This window comes from Trachurus trachurus (assembly GCF_905171665.1).
Source record: "Trachurus trachurus genome assembly, chromosome: 16".
NCBI lineage: Eukaryota > Metazoa > Chordata > Actinopteri > Carangiformes > Carangidae > Trachurus > Trachurus trachurus.
In genome coordinates this window covers 32,953,309-32,970,541 of record NC_139902.1, presented here as the reverse complement: position 1 = coordinate 32,970,541, position 17,233 = coordinate 32,953,309, and the positions used below count along the sequence as shown (strand labels likewise).

At 42.0% G+C, this 17,233-nt stretch overlaps 1 protein-coding gene across 1 annotated transcript; it reads right to left on the bottom strand.

Moving 5' to 3' along the window:
- Positions 1-3,016: 3,016 nt before the first annotated feature.
- On the bottom strand, positions 3,017-8,489 carry rpp25l (ribonuclease P/MRP 25 subunit-like; the record flags this gene model as incomplete). The annotated part of the gene is made up of 3 exons (XM_083990383.1): positions 8,418-8,489; positions 4,343-4,539; positions 3,017-3,542 (listed from the first exon to the last, which is right to left on the bottom strand). The coding sequence occupies exons 2-3, from the start codon at positions 4,537-4,539 to the stop codon at positions 3,017-3,019; spliced, it is 723 nt and encodes a 240-aa protein (XP_083846509.1). The 5' UTR covers positions 8,418-8,489.
- Between the last annotated feature and the right edge of the window lie 8,744 nt (positions 8,490-17,233).

Genomic DNA, 17,233 nt, shown 5'->3' with positions numbered 1-17,233 from the left:
CTCTGCTCTGTGATCCTCCTGAAGGGAAACTAACTACACTGAACTGAACTAATCCTGAGGGAGCAGCTGAGCAGATAAAAGGATCAACATCCACACCAGATGCCACCTGGAGACTCCGCCCCCTTGAACCCACCTCAACCAATCACTGACGGAGCAACAACTTCACCTCCTCTAAACAACAACCAGCCGACTGAATCACAGACTTTTATTGTGGCATTTTACAAAACTGTGAACCTAGAGCACTGTAAAAGAGAGTAAGGACACCACCATTGACTCCCGTGGTAAGGGTTTAAGGGTTTTGCGCCCCTAGTGGCAGGATGTGGGTATTGCAAAAGCGCCCAGAAAACCCATTCACTCCAATGTATGTGTGTTGCCCACTTGCTTGTAAATTTATGAAAACGGCCGTGTTTTTCTTTTTAGGTGTCTTGGTCATATCAAATTATACTTATAATTTGTTTATTACAAAATGTAGATTGAAACATTAATGTAGACAACTGTTTTTTTTTTACTCGCCTATGTGTTAATGTTTATCTGTAAAGGATCCTCAATGATGCTATTAACGTGGGTGATCTATAAATGTCCTTAAATTATTGAAAACACCACACTTGCTCATTCACCAACAATGCAGAGATGTCAGTTCTTGGGCGCTTTTGCAAAACCCATATTCCTCCACCAGGAGGCGCTTCCATTGGACCAATGCTGCCTTTACTCTCTTTTCCAGTGCTCTATGTGAACCTAAGACGTAGCCTACATTTCAGGGCTCCAGACAACTGCCCTGTCTGTCCTGTCAATATTCTATCTACTCGCACATGTGCAACCACCAGTGTGAAGAAAAGTTATTACATTATTGGCTGTTTTTTACGTTTTGGTTGCTACAAGGATCATTAATGAAAAGAAAATGTGAATATTTGCCTTGCAAGTTGATTTACGCTGCTACATTTTCTGCTTGCGCTCCTAAAATCTTAGGTTAACCCTAACCCTAGGCCACTGTGTTGTCTTGAGCCCTGCATTTAGAAAATGACATTTGTTAAAGGGATAGTTCACCCAAAATTGAAATCTCTGCGTGGCAGTGCATGTCCATACAACGGTTGCAAATGGATACCAACTGTCTTCCTAACAAAAAGACACACCAAAAAACATCCAAATACCTCCATGCTGCTCGTATATGGACATGCACTGCTACGCCGAGACCCCCTGTAACTCAGAGAAGGCACGGATAACTCTGAATCTTCTCCCAGCCCTTAGTCCACATGAGGGGGAGTAGATAAGGAGTTTCAAATTTGGGTGAACTATCCCTTTAACTGAGGGACTTGGGACGAACAGAGGTGAGAGTGACCATGTTTCAGTTTCTGCTTTGTTAGAGGAACAGGTCACATCAGATTCTTCTTCTTTCTGCTGCTTTGGTGTCGACATCTGAATTATTTTATTCGTTCAATAAATGAAATAAAGTTAGATTAATATATATTAAAACAGTTTGTTAGTTTATTTATCTGCTAACATCAGGATTATAACAACAAACGACTGACAGCACAGACGGTACGACCATCACCTGTTACTGGACTCAGTGACAGTTTAGTTTCAGACTTTTAGACGGTGCAGCAGAAACGACTGTGAATCACAGTTTGAGGGGGAAACAGATGAAAACCTCTTTAATGAGTTTGTTTCAACACAGGAAGCAGAAAGTTTGAGAGGCCTCGCTGCTCTGGACAAGAAGAAAGGGACTGAACTGTGGTCCAGGTGTCGCTCACGGCTCAAAAAACAAAAACTGTAGCGCCACATGAACGCAATAGGTAATAAACTTTGCCGCATTTTGTAATAAGTTGTTACATATTGCACCAAATTATTACATTTTCTATGTAAAAAAAAAGTGTAACACCTGCATATTTAATAACTAATGCAATATGTAACAACTTATTACAGAATGTGGCAAAGTTTATTACGTATTGTGTTTAATTAAGAACTTAATTAAAAAATGTGGCAGAGTTTTACATAATGAGATGAAAATGTATTACATTATTACACAATTTGGCGCTGCAATCCCCCACTAAATCATTCTTCAGCTGTTGCCGTGGAGATCTGTATCATCACGTCCGACCTCAGAAACAGCTGCTGATAAACAAACAGAAACGTCCTCCTCCTCTCAGGGTTCACTCTCTGGTGAAGACAGTGTCTGATGCATCACATGGTTTCATCAGCTGTGAAGCTTCTGCAAACTTAAATATAAAAAAAAAAAACAATAATATTAAAGGGATACTTCACCCAAAATCCAAATTTCCCTCATTATCTCCTCCCCCTCACGTGGACTAAGGGCTGGGCGAAGTTTCAGAGTCCTCCGTGGCTTCTCTGAGTTACAGGGGGTCTCGGCGTAGCAGTGCATGTCCATATGACGGTTGCAAATGGATACCAACTGTCTTCGTAACAAAAAGACACACCAAAAAACATCCAAATACCTCCATGCTGCTCGTATGTAATGTCCGTCTTGTATTGAAGCCCTGACATGAGAAATTGTTCCAAAAAAAATTAAATAAGTCTATATTTCAAGCTTGTTTGTAGCAGAAGTTCGTCCAAATTTGACGACCCGGGAAGAGGAGCTTTGAGAAGCTTCCGCTACAAAACAAGCTTGAAATATAGACTAATTTAATTTTTTTCAGGAACATTTCTCATGTTGGGGCTTCAATACAAGAGGGACATTACAGACGAGCAGCATGGAGGTATTTGGATGTTTTTTGGTGTGTCTTTTCGTTACGAAGACAGTTGGTATCCATTTGCAACCGTTATATGGACATGCACTGCTACGCCGACACCCCCTGTAACTCAGAGAAGCCACGGAGGACTCTGAAACTTCTCCCAGCCCTTAGTCCACATGAGGGGGAGTAGGAGATGATGAGTGCAATTAGAATTTTGGGTGAACTATCCCTTTAAACTAAATAAAAACAGAGAACAGAGGAGGAGAAAGAACGATGATCGACTCTCTGCAGCTGAAGTTCATAGAAAACAAACAGAAACCAGACACCAGTCACTTGTTGGTGTCTCTGGATCGTCCAGCTCCTTTCCCACCTTTCCCTCCTCCTCCTCCTCCTCCTCCTCCTCCTCCTCCTCCTCCTCCTCCTCCTCCTCCTCCTCCTCCTCCCCACTTCCTCCTGTGTCCTGCTCTCTGTCTGGTTCCTCCTCCTCCTCCCCCTCCCCCCCCTCCCCCCTCGGCCCACAGCCCGTCGTAGCGGCCCGGCGCCTGGTATCCCGGCTCGGCGTCGTCCAGCGGCTCCAGTGAGAGGAGGATCCAGACGGCGGGGAGCTTCCTGCTGACGGTGAGGCCGTCGAGGCCGGCGTCGGGCGCCAGCGGCTCCCACACCTCGTCCACGGCGCCGTAGAGCAGCCGCGTCAGCTGGTGCAGCCCCTTCACGCGCCGCTTCACGATCTCCGCGCAGGTGATGGCCTTGGACACGCCTTTACCGCTGGCGGTGAAGACGATCTGTCTGCAGAGCGGCGGCGGCGGCCGGCTCGGCGGCGGCTGCAGCGGTTCCTCCGTGGCCACGCCTCCTCCTCTAGGGGTGGGAGAAAAAATCGATTCACATAAATATCGCGATATTTTTTTATTTTTTTTAAATATTGTGCAATGTGCATTTGTTAGCCTTTTTTACATACAGAGAGTCCAGGTTTTGAAAAGGGTTTAAAGGCCCCATGGCATGAAAGATGTGATTTTGGTTATTTTTTCATGCTTGGGGAGGTCTCTGGGCCACGTATATACTGCCCCATGCATCAAACTGGTCATAAACGGAGAAACACACACCGCCCATTTGTAGGAACTGTCTCTTTAAGACGAGCAGATAGCACTTCCTCCTTTCTGTGATGTCACACACAAGGTAACTCCGCCCACCGTGACCAGTTGTTTTTTTTCAATTTGTATGAATGCAGCTTAGGTTTCAGTTACTTGCCTGTGATTGGCCCGACCACATGCCACTCAAAAACAGTCAGCCAATCAGAGGAGAGGTTCTCATTCTCTCTTCTGATTGGCCAAATGACCTGTGCCTGTTAGAACTCCAGAAAGAGGCAACAGAAAGGGGCAGTAGAAACCATATTAAGCAGATCACAGATACTCAAAACCAATGATACATCTTGTTAGGGAAATAAGCAGGTAAATAAACCCAGAGAAAAGTGCACAGCATGGGCCTTTAAGTTCACTTTATAATGGAGTATGTTCATTTATAGGCTCCTACAGTATTTGTGTGCAGATAAATGTTAAAAATGCTAAAACTAAAAATCGAGAGAATCGGCAATATCGTAAAATCGCAATTTAAATCGAATCGCCTTTCAAAAAATCGTAGAAGAATCGTCCCAGCCCTACCCTCCTCCTGCCTCCTCCTCCTCCTCAGGGGGGGGTCTTCGGGGTTGTTTGGGCTCCATGCGGCTCAGAGCGTAGCGCAGCAGGTTGCGGATCTTGCTGCCGTCCTTGACGCGGACCTCGGGCGTGTCGGGCGCGAGGCCGGGGAACGGGCAGACGGACGGCTGCTCCACCGTGCGAGCCTTGGTGTAGTTCTCCATCTGCAGAGGTCAAAGGTCACAGAGGTCAAAGGTCACAGAGGTCAACGGTCACAGCTGCTGACACAGATGTTTAAAGGTACATTGTGTAAGAATTCCTTCCATCTAGCGTTGTGGTTGTAGATCATAAGCAACTCAGTCGTATTTTTCATGCTGCATTCACCTGAAATTGGGCAGACGGACGACAGCCGCTGCACGTAACGGCATAAACAAGCCTCTATGTAAACAAGTGGTCCGTCAGCACGAGGCAAAACAATACACGTGACAACATGTTGTCATGGCGATGTGGTATTGTTTTACCGGCTTTCTCTGGACTTCTGTGACTAAAATGACATCTGGTTTGTTAGCGACGGCCGTCTGCCGGACTGCAGGTGAATGCAGCATCAGTGTAACGCCACCTCCACCTGAGCCGACAGCTCCGGTGTCTCGTACTTTTATGATTTGTTGCAGATACAAAGGAAATGACATCATTGTTCAGGAGAGAGAGCTTTACAACCATAGATATATATAAGAACTAGATGACTCACCCGCAGCTGTTTCCCAATGACAAAGCGTAGCCAGTACGGCGGCCATCTTGGTAAGGTCAACTCTCTCCCTCAGAGCATTAAGCCTATGGTGCATGTTCTGCTATAATGACCATAACTTGCTCAGTTTTTGTCCGATTTCAAAACGGTTTGATTTTTATGAACGTTTATGCAGTAATGATGCAGCATACTTAGAATCACGGATAATTTTAATAATGCATTTTTTTTTGTAAAAGTAACATTATAGTGACATTATGCAAATAGTTAGTAATAGCTACATACTGATTTATTTTTCACAGAGTTATGAATCGTTTTTTTAGTGAAGATGACTGGATCACCATCTACTGCACTGTAACTGCAGCCAGAGTCAGAGACAGTTGCCCGTCCTCATATGGCCGACTGTGAGCTACGCCTGCGTGTAGTCCAATCTACCCCCTTGTTTACAACGACCTGACATGACATGGGTCAGACTAAATCCTGGTGAATTTAGGAGAAACCTACAGATGAAAGAGACAAAATGAAGTAAAATAAAAACCTTAATGTGGATTTTCTACCATTTCTTTACACTATTCAGAAAGAAGACATGTTGAGGAAGCAAAACAGCCCGAAACCTCAAACTCAGTGCAAGAAAAAAACTATGTTTTCACCTGTAGTGGTCTCAACAACGTCAAAAAGCCAAGTTGTATTCAGTGAGTGTGAATCGTGTGTTTGTGTTTGAAACCATATAAAATGCTCCGTCCTGCTCTCCACATGTCTGCCTTGTGTCTTCTCCGCTCTCCTCTCTCATTCATCTGATTTACTGACCTGACTCATGTCAAACCCTTTGGCTTGTTGGGTAAACAACAAACACAGCTGGAAACCACCACTATCACTCTCACCCTCCTTTGTTATCTCAGAGGATATAAACAGTGACATTAGAGTTTGACAGCTCCAAATGTTAAAAGCTCTATAAAAGAAAAAGATTAACAACGTCCTCTTCCATTTCATCCTGCTCCTGTTTTCTGCCACAAGGTGGAGACAGATCAAAGAAGGAACTGTAGCTGTAAAAACATAATGGCCTCTATCATATATAGAGGAGAGCCGAGAGCGGGCTGAGATGAGCCACTTTTCATATTCAGTGATTATAGTTTTGTTGCTAACTAATATATCTGTATTACTTCTAATCTAAACACAGTTCTCAGTGCGTCTCAGAGTGAAAAATGATTTTTTTTTTTGGACATAAACGTCAAACTACTTTCCTCATGTGGTGCTTACTTTAACACACTCCATGAAAGGAAATGAAATGAAGCCTTCCTCCTAAATATGTGTTCACTAGCAACAAGTGGGTGGACCAATTTACCCCAGACTCCCCTAGATAGATAGATAGATGGATAGATAGATAGATAGATAGATAGATAGATAGATAGATAGATAGATAGATAGATAGATAGATAGATAGATAGATAGATAGATAGATAGATAGATAGATAGATAGATAGATAGATAGATAGATAGATAGATAGAGATCCGGATCTCAATGGGCTTTTATCTGGTTAAATAAAGGTTAAAGTAGAAGTAAGCGATCCGGTGGTTTTGGCTAATGCTGCGTTCCAGGCAGGCTTTTGAAACCGTAAATTAAAGCTTCAAGTCACGACTTACGACTTTGTAGCGTTCCAGGCAACCCACTCGTGTTTCTCCGACCTGTTTTACCTGTGAAAGTCACTATAACGGCCACTCGTAACTTCTGACCCGTGAAGTCGTACCAGATCGAACTGGTACCACTTCACAGGTCGGAAAAACACGAGTTACGAGTTGCCTTGAACGCACCATAACGTCTTGTCAGCAGATGGAGTTAGCAGCCCCCGCCCTCGTCATGGATCTATTGGTCCTCGTCCCTACGTCACCACATTCAGGTGCATCCCTTGGCTGCACACACAGAGAGGACTGCCCCTTTATGCCGTTCTCTCTCCTCATTGGATAAAGGTTGTAGGATACAAGAAAAGTTTTCTCCTGGCCTCAGAGCAGAGCAGAGTGACTGACAGACCCGTGTTTCAGACCAAACACTCTATAGAAGTGATTGCTGTCGGAAGATACAACTATTTAAGACTTATATTAACACAAAAATATTGCTTACTTCTGCTTTAAAGGGACAACGAGGAGTTTCTATTTGGTTATAATAAAAAAGTCTCATATTAATGTGGATGAATCTACGTTACCACTTGTTAATGGTCCATTTTAAATAAATATATGGTTTTGTCTCTATGGTTATTTTGTTATTATTAGTGGTGGTGGAAATGCTGGGCGAGCCGACCAGCGTTTCTTTACTTTCGGTTTCGTGGCGAGTCATGAGAATAACGCCGCCGACTCTCCGTTTATGGTGGGAACTACGACGGTATGTGATCGTCTTCCAACCTCTGACTTTAATTCTTGATGAATGAAAACATGAGTCTGTCTTGCGCCGGTCAAAGAATTTCACCGTGCACGTGGAGGCTCGTGGTAAATGTAGTATGAAAACACTTCGCTTTCCAAAACTCCTCGTTGTCCCTTTAAATAAAAATAAATAAATAAATAAGATAGATAGATAGATAGATAGATAGATAGATAGATAGATAGATAGATAGATAGATAGATAGATAGATAGATAGATAGATAGATAGATAGATAGATAGATAGAGATGTTAATCCAGAAGATTATGCTTTTGAACACCTGTTGTTTAGTTTGCTGTCTCGTTTTCTCTATGAATTTCATCTTATTCTTTATCCCTTTTGAACACTTATTAAGCCTATTTATACTTTATACTTTAAACTATATTTTTGTAATGATCTAATATTATACAAAGCTTTTCACTATTTGTGTATTTTGATGTTCTGCATCAGTGTAAAACCCTGTTGGTTCTGTGTTTTATACCTGCCGGTCTGCAGGCTAATATCATGTGTTTGTGGTGTTAGGTGTACAGGATCTAAGCCGAATTGTAGCAGTCACCGTCTTGAGTCAATAGTGTGTGTTTTTAGTGTTTTGACACCGGTGTGTGTCCACAAGAGACGAAGACAACATTAAATCTACGGTGTTTTCAACGTAGTCCGGCGGAAACGTGTTTTTTCTGTCCGTTACAGGCTCGACACATTAGACCGATGAAAGAAGAGTTGAGCTGACATTTAGTCACTGGAGTGGTCAAACTAATGAGCTTTTTTAACTGACTTAAAACAGCTGTTTAGTTTGTGTTTATACAGTGTGGCTAAGCTACATGCTAACAGCTTCAGTTATAATAGTTAACAGTCTGGACCAACGGAAACAAGATGGAGGCTGAGCAACAGACGGTTCCTCCTGTGTTACAACCCGGATTAAAAACATTTCAGTTTAAAAGTGAATATTCTCACCTGGGCTGTGTTTTCATCGGCTGCTAACAACTCCACATGTTTATCTGAGCAGCCTCCGTTTTACGTTACAGTATGGCGACGGGAAATGTCGTAAACTGTCGTCGTGTCGTTGCGGAGCAGGTCGGCGTTGGTTGGTTTCCAGAGCAACCGGCGCTGCGTTCAAGACAAGTTGAAACACGATCCGTGAACCACACCATCAATGGTAAAACATTGATGAAAATGCCTACAATGCCCCAAAACGTTCTTTCCTTTTCAAATTCGTTTTTGTGTCCTTTGTAATGTATTTATTTCGAATTTATTCCAACATTAAAAATGTGCTAGAAATTTGATGGTTTTTAAAATTCAAAGTCTGATTTTGATGCTAAAAAAATGCAGTCTTAGAAATTCAGATTCAAACTCAGATGGCACAGAAAAACTTCCATAGTAATGTTTAATACCGCTCTACGTGAAGCTCTCTAAAAGCAAAGTTTGCCATGTTACCCAGGGGGCAAAGCAAAAAAACGGACACGGAGCGTTGTAAAAGGTTTGACACCAGAAATGATCTCTAGGAACTTCAAGGATTAAAACCTGGGTGGACAACCCGGTCAACTAGCTGCTGGAAAGCTACAGGGGGCTAAAACCCCTTTCTGGGGTCATTTTGCTGGCAAAATGATGTAAATGCAAATATTTAGGTACTACAATGGCATAAATAGTCATACAACTATACAATTTGGCAGAGAGTATCTTGACACATAGGGGGCATGAAAAAAAATTCTGGGGCTTGTTGCAACTCAATTTTAAGATATCACCCTCAACATCCCAAAAAAGACAAAAAAAAAAGTACTGTTCGCCTGACAAATTCTCATGAAAATTATTATTTTTCAGCACTTTATGGAGAATATCTATGCTTAACATGTATATAGAAAACTTCCTTAATTCATAAGCTTTCATTTGAGTCCAAGATAGCCTTTCTATCTCAAAAGCCCCACGTGCTGTGGCCAACGGTCTTCTCTATCTATCTGTTCACTTTGGGGAGACCAGAAATAGAATGGTTTCTGATCATGCCAGTTAACATGTAGTTTTTCACAATAGGTGTTGCATTGTTTGGAGACAGCCTGTAGCTTTCCAGTAGCTAGTAGAAAGGCTATCTTGGACTCAAATGGAAGCTTATGAATTAAGGAAATTTTCTATATACATGTTAAGCATAGATATTCTCCATAAAGTGCGGATGTTGAGGGAGATATCTTAAAATTGAGTTGCAACAAACCCCAGAATCTTTTTTTCGTGCCTCCCCCTATGTGTCAAGATACTCTCTGCCAAGTTTTATAGTTGTATGACTATTTATGCCATTGTAGTACCTAAATATTTGCAATTACATCATTTTGCCAGCAAAATGACCCCAGAAAGGGGTTTTAGCCCCCTGTAGCTTTCCAGCAGCTAGTTGACCAGGTTGTCCACCCAGGTTTTAATCCTTCAAGTTCCTAGATATCATTTCTGGTGTCAAACCTTTTACAACGCTCCGTGTCCGTTTTTCAAAAAACTGGGATTTTGCCCCCTGGGTATGTTGTTGGTTATTCTGGCGTGGTGTGTAGTTTCCAACTGGGAGAGTCAGAGTTCCGAGTTACCTCGAACGCAGCATACAGGAAAATATTATTTTAAAAAGAACGACTGAGCCTTTTACCGTTACTAGTCCAACACCACGGACGGATTGTGTTTATTGATTCCGTTGTCATTTTTCGTACGTTTGACACAACTTCGTTTTAAACTTATTCCAAGATTACCTTCATGTGCTATGGTAATTATGGTAAATACCAAAAGACGACGTGAAAAGTGCACATGAACACCCTCTCATATGGTATTTTCCACTGGGCAACTCGTAGAATTTTTTGATGCCCGAGTTGCCGAGATGAGATTAACCTTTGACCTTTTCAACATGGCTGAGAGCAACGCAAGATTCGTTAATGGTAAGCAAGGCAAGCCTTTAGAAAACAGTTAGCAGCTATTCACTTTATGTATGTGTGCATGTACAGTAAAAAAAAAAAACGCTTTTAAAAAGCTAGCCAAATAGCCAGTGCTAAATCTCCATGAATATTAATATTTATCGTTTGAGTTTTGATAATTCATCTTCTTGCTGTAAGAGATGAACTAGGCAATCCAAGATTGTTTTACCCCATAGATATAGATGCCGCACGTGTCATATATCTATGGTTTTACCCAAGTAACAAGTCTGAATCTGTGTGTCCACCATCTTTATTTTCTCTGTACAACAACAAAAGCACATGAACACAACGCACTGGTAAATACCAGGTCACAAGTGGAAAATACCATCTGTACCATAGCACATGAAGGCAGCATTAAAGCAGAACTATGCAGGATTTCGGCTGTAATTATTGTGGCTCAGAGTCACTGTGATGGTAGAGTGACCTATTATGAGGTGAATGGGGTCTAGGCCAGTGCGCCCCCCCCCCCCACTGGCTGAAAACCGCACTTGCAAGATCAGTCTTCCGTCTCGGTGTCACAAATCTCATCAATGGATAGAACTATCGCGAGAAACTGCCTTACGGCAGTACGAGATAAGAACGCAGATGACGTCATGCATGTCATGAATCGTGATTGGTTTGAGTTCGGAAAGTCAGAGGAAACCATGGAAACATGAAATGTTTAGAAGTTTGGCTTGTGGCTACACGGAGCTAATGCTAACAGACACACACACACCATGGATCTTTTATAAGATAATGTAATACATCATGACACACACACGCCTTCGCGTTTTGGAACCTTTATTCATGTGTGTGTGTGTGTATGTCTGTGTCTTTGTCTGTGTGTGGCCGTATTAGCGTTAGCGCCGTGTTAGCATTAGCGACGTGTTAGCGTTAGCTCCGTGTTAGCAGGGCTTAGCAAACACCGCTCTCTACCTTCAGCAGTAAACACAAGCACGTGTAGGGAGGGGGTGGAGGAGGTGGTGGCGGCGAGTTTTTTTTTTTACGACAGTGACATGTGCCTCCCAGAACTGTGGGGGAGCCCCGGAGAGGGAAAAAAAGAGAAACCAACGAAGGAGCGAGCTATTTCCGGTCGACTTGCATAGTTCTGCTTTAACTACGAGTTTTAACCCGGAAAAAGCCGTTTCCCTCCTCCCGCCATAAGGGGCGGCACTGCAGCGACCGCCTTCCTTCCTGTGTGTGTGTGTATGACAGTTTGTGTGTGTGTGTGTGAGCTTGTTTAGCTAGCGTAGCTAACTGTTAGCTTGTAGGCTTGCTACATTATAGCTTAAAGCTTAAAGCTTGCTAACTTAGCTAGCGAGGCTAAGTGATGGACGCAGGGATCTGGAGGAGGAGAGTGGAGTAGGGACGGAGGAGAGTTTGTGTCAGTGGTGGTGGACGAGTCTCCTCGTTTTTCTCAGACGTTTGATTGACGGATGACGGATCCTGATGAATCGTGAGCAACGTGATGCATAACTGTGCGTTCACACACCAAAAGCGACAAAATTAAGTCGCTCTGGTCGCTCCTATCGCGTCGCTTACCAGCTCTAGCAGGCCCTTGCACCAAGCGACCAGAGGGGCGGGTATTTCAAGCTCTTCTGCAGATGTGTCCATTCAGGCTCTCTCAATTACTCCCACTGTGAGAATCCCAGTCCGCAATTGGCTGTCGCCGGGGTCACAATTTTCTTTTAAAGCAGAAGTAAGTGATATATTTGTGTTAATATAAGTCTTAAATAGTTATATCTTCCGACAGCAATCACTTACATAGAGTGTTTGGTCTGAAACACGGGTCTGTCAGTCACTCTGCTCTGCTCTGAGCCGAGGAGAAAACATTTATCGTATCCTACAGTTTTTATCCAATGAGGAGAGAGAACGGCATGCAGGGCTGTGTGTGCAGCCAAGGGATGCGCCTGAATGTGGTGACGTAGGGACGAGGACTGTTATGGTGCGTTCAAGGAAACTCGTATTTTTCCGACCGTGAAGTCGTACCAGTTCGATCTGGTGCGAGTTCACCGGTCGGAAGTTACGAGTGGCCGTTATAGTGACTTTCACCGGTAAAACAGGTCGGAAAAACACGAGTGGGTTGCCTGGAACGCTACAAAGTCGTAAGTTGTGACTTGAAGCTGTAATTTACGATTTCAAAAGCCTGCCTGGAACGCAGCATTAGCGAAAACGACCGGACCACTTACTTCTGCTTTAAGAATACCTTTAACAAATGCCCTAAGAAATGAACATTGTTATTCACTGGCGTGTAACATAAGTACATAAAAAGTCATTAAAGCGTCCGGGAAACCGAAACTAGGAAATGCTGGGCATGTTGACCACTAAATAATAATATCAAAATAACTATAAAGACAAACCCACAAGACCCATTAACAAGTGGGTAACGTAGATTCATCCACATTAATATGAGACTCTTTTAGAACCAAGAGCAAACTTCTCAGGGTTTAATACTGATACATAATTGTGTAGTTTGTTGGTGCAGCTGCTCTCAGTTTGTAGTCAAACTTGAGGTTGAACCCCTCCACAGGGGCACCAGAGAGGGGTCACGTAGTAATGATTAATGATTACAGACCAGGAGAAACGCAAAGTACTGCTGCAGTAGGCTATTAGTTACAACTCTAATCAGTGTGTGCGTGTGTAGTGTTGTTTTCCTGTTTGTATTAAGGGGATGTCTCCATTTGGATGCTGCATTGTGTTTTCCATCCAAACATCTGGAAGTTTTAGAGCTGACAACTACTTACAAAACATCTGAAATGCATATTTCCAATGAACATTATAATAATAATATTCCTCGGTGAAATAAAAGTATAAATGTGAGTTATTTGGCGTAATTACTCTACATGGTTTGGCTTAGACTTTTCTTTCTCTACCCACTGTTTTTTTTAATAAGTATTATAGAGATGGGGGATGAGTGACATTTATGTGCTACAGTACTAATTGTAAAATGAAAAATGGCTTTTGTTGTGTTAAAAAAGATAATGTGCTTGCAGCTGTGGCAGGATGTTAACTTACCGAGGAAGACGCATTACACATTTTTTTATTCCTGATGGATGACAGTTGGCAGACGACAGGAGTTCTCAGATAAAGAGCTTAAACGCCCGGCGAACAGCCCATAATGCTTTTCCTGTAGAAAATAAAGACACACACAGATTTCAACTGAGCGAGCCAATAAAGCTCAAGTGTTGGCTCGAGAGAAGATTAACAGTTAAGCCCACGGTAGGTCTACCAAGGAAATGAAAGAACCTCCCACACACAGATCCATCTGAGGCCGTTTAACAGTGGAGTAAAGTGTCTAAACCCTCACGGCACACAGTATAAAGTTAAGTGTTTTTCAGAGAGAGAGAAGTAACTTGAGAAAACATTTTGGATTTTTTAAAATATTGGTCGGCTAAATGTTCTTAAAATACATCTGTATTATATGAAACATGTGCTAACACAAAAGTACAACAGCTGCCAAACCCTGAAGCTATAAAAATCAATGCACCGTTTTATAAGCTGTCACTCTCTATACTGTCTGTAACAAAAATACTGTGATGTATGTTTTAGAGCCTCTTGGTAGATTAAACTTTTTTCTTTTTTTTTCGTTTTGTTACAAGTGATCCATTTAATTTTGTGTGATTTGAATGCCGTTATTCTTGGCAATTTTATAAACCATAAAAAAAAAGAAATATTAACTGTTGTATTGTGGTGTTGAGGCAGCAGGGGCGTGCACAGTGTTAATTACAGACACAGAAGCAAAAAAAAAAAACCTTAACGATCCTGTCAATCGGGGATAGGCGATTTCAAAAGGGATTTTCACACTGCAAATAGTAAAAAAAAGTGTAAAAAAAACCTGAATTAAAAACATTTTAATAAAAAATGTATCCAAAATCCAGTTGATTAGACTGTGCCTATGTTGTCTACCAAGAAATCCTTTTACAAATTAGATAATATATGTATCAAAACAAATAAGAAGATGGAAAAAATTGAATAAAATAAAATGAAATAATGGCTGCAGACCAGCTATCAGCTCATCATCCTTAGTATCACAAAACTAGAAGAAATAGAATTTGATTTCGATTTTATGACATTGAGATGGGTGCACCACATTTAGCACCGAGCTAATTTCAGTCCATAAAACATGTATGCATGTTTTGTACATTACCACACTCATCACATAATATACTGTACACCATCCTACATATAGGCCTATGTATTTTTAAAAAGAACTACTAATTACATGTGCTTATAATATCAAAATTTCACTGAAGAATAGTACAGTAATCATACAAAGTGCCTGTGTAATATGCATGTGTTATCTGACCTTCAACAGACAACATCAATTTACACAAAAACAAGAAGCACAAACAGGAGGATAAGACAAAACGTTAGTTAAAGACTAGCAACGTACACAAAAGGACAAGAAACAGATGGGAAAAAAAGTGTGTTGTTGTTGTGAAATGCTGAGATGGACCAGGAGGAGAGTTCACCACTAAAAGCCTCCTCAGCATTTTTTCAGCTCCAAAAACAACTGGATCCACTGATAATTTATGAACCATCCTCCTCCTCCCAGATTCTCCATCTGCTGCTCCACCTGAGTGGAGGGCGAGGCCGCGGCCGCAGCCGGAGAGGAACCAGGCCGTCGGCTGCTCGGGCTCTGCTGGGTGAAGGTTTTTAGTGTGAAGTGAACTGACAGAGGCAGGGAACTGGTCCCAACGCCAGGTATGGCTCCACCTGACGGACACACTGCAGAGGAGAGAATTGTACTACAGCTCGTTTCCTTACATGTTTGAACCCTTGTTCTCTGTATTTGGCCTCTGATCTGATGGACACTTATTGAATCAGCTGATAATTTGCACGTAATGTCTTTCGTAATGTCATTCCTCAAAGTGCATCTGGAGACCCTGGAGGTCGGTTCGTAGTCCAACCAAAACTTTATATGAGAGTAATAGGGCCCGACACAAAAACGTCCATAAAACTACACAACAACCATTTAATATTCCTCCACACTGCTCGTCCACTGCAATCCAAGTGTCCTGAAGGGAGATAGTCCAGAGTTTACTGGAAACTACCTCATTTAGGACATTTTTACAGCCTCAACAGTCCTGTATTCTGGACTATCTCCCTTCAGGACACTTGGATTGCAGTGGACGAGAAGTGTGGAGGAATATTAAATGGTTGTTGTGTAGTTTTATCTAGGTTTTTGTGTTGGGCCCTATTACTCTCATATTATAAAGTTCTGGTTGGACTAGGAACCGGCCTCCCGGGTCTCCAGATGCACTTTGAGGAATAAAAAACTACTCTGGAGTATTCATCAGCATGAGGGGGAGTCACTGATGACTCATGAATTTCATTTTTTTGGTGAACTATTCCTTTAAAGAGGAACTCAGCTCCATGTGTCCCTTGTCTCCAGCTCCAGAGTCCTATAGTTCTGGTTAAGCCGTCACCTCACTTACCTTCACTGTTCAACTATCAAGGTTGAGAGATATTAAAGAGTCCGCTCAACCTCTGATTGTGAAAAACGTATGATTTTAACGGTAAAAACAATATTAAAGTATTAGTAATTGATTTAATACTTATTTATTTCGTAAGTGACCAGTGATAAGCGGGACAATGCCCTTCGAGATGTCAGATTGTCAGTAAATAATGGACTTCGCGGGAGTTCCAGTGTAACTAGATTGCATCCTCAGTTATCGATTTCTTTATTTAAACTAACTAGTCAGTGATCGGCGACCCCAGAAATCCTGATCGTGTGAAGTCTAATATTTTTATTTAGTTAAATTTTACAGTGTGTTGTTTTATGCCTCATTTTTCAGTTGATATTTTTCTGCTTTACAGGACCTTGGGTGTCGCCAGAGAGGAAAGGTCACGGGGTCACTGTAATCTTTTTTTGAGGAAGAAGAAGACGTATACAAAACAAACTGGCAGTCGCAGCCAGATGTAGAAAATACAACATTTTCGCTGGACTTCATCCCATCTCCTCGTCCAAGAAAGATAAGAGGTTTTCTTGCAGCGTATCCCAGCAGACGGAGGTACAGTAACAGCTCCATCCAGAACCAGCTGCCAGAACACACAGCGCAGGGCTCTTGTTATCAGCAGCATATGGTTGTTAGCCATCCTCCGTCTGAGAGTGTTACTATAAAATAAAAACGGTTTACTCTGTGTCTCTAAGTTTAGGCCCAGTAAATTCAGATCATTGATCCTCTTCCATTGATGCAGAAAGGGTTTTTCCAAAGCAGAGTTTTGTGTTTTGTGTTTCGCACTGGGCAGACAGCCCTGGATTTTCAGCTTGCAGTGATTTGTAGCTCTGCAGAGCTCAAACCACATGTTGTAAAACCTGTATCAGTGTGTGAATAAAGAAGAGAAACCGGAGGTATGTGCAGAAAAAACAAGGGAAAGAGGAGGGGAGTGTTTCCAGTTCAGCTCAAACACAGTTTTTTTTTAAACTGGACGCACAATTTATCGTAACAAGCCAAATAAGGCGATAAAAGGGATAAATTAATGTTTACCCCAGAGCCAGGTAGTGTAAATCACTGGTAATTACCTGATTGTAAAACTCTGCATCGCTTTATTGACCACAGTGTTGTGATTCGGCTTCTGATAAAACTGCAAACTGGAGCCTGACAAGGTCTGAGTCCTTTCAGATTCAGATAGAAGAATAAAGAGAAAACTCCATGCGGTATAAAGGTAGATGTTTGTGTTAAAGCTCCATACAGTATAAAGGTAGATGTTTGTGTTAAAGCTCCATACAGTATAAAGGTAGATGTTTGTGTTAAAGCTCCATACAGTATAAAGGTAGATGTTTGTGTTAAAGCTCCATACAGTATAAAGGTAGATGTTTGTGTTAAAGCTCCATACAGTATAAAGGTAGATGTT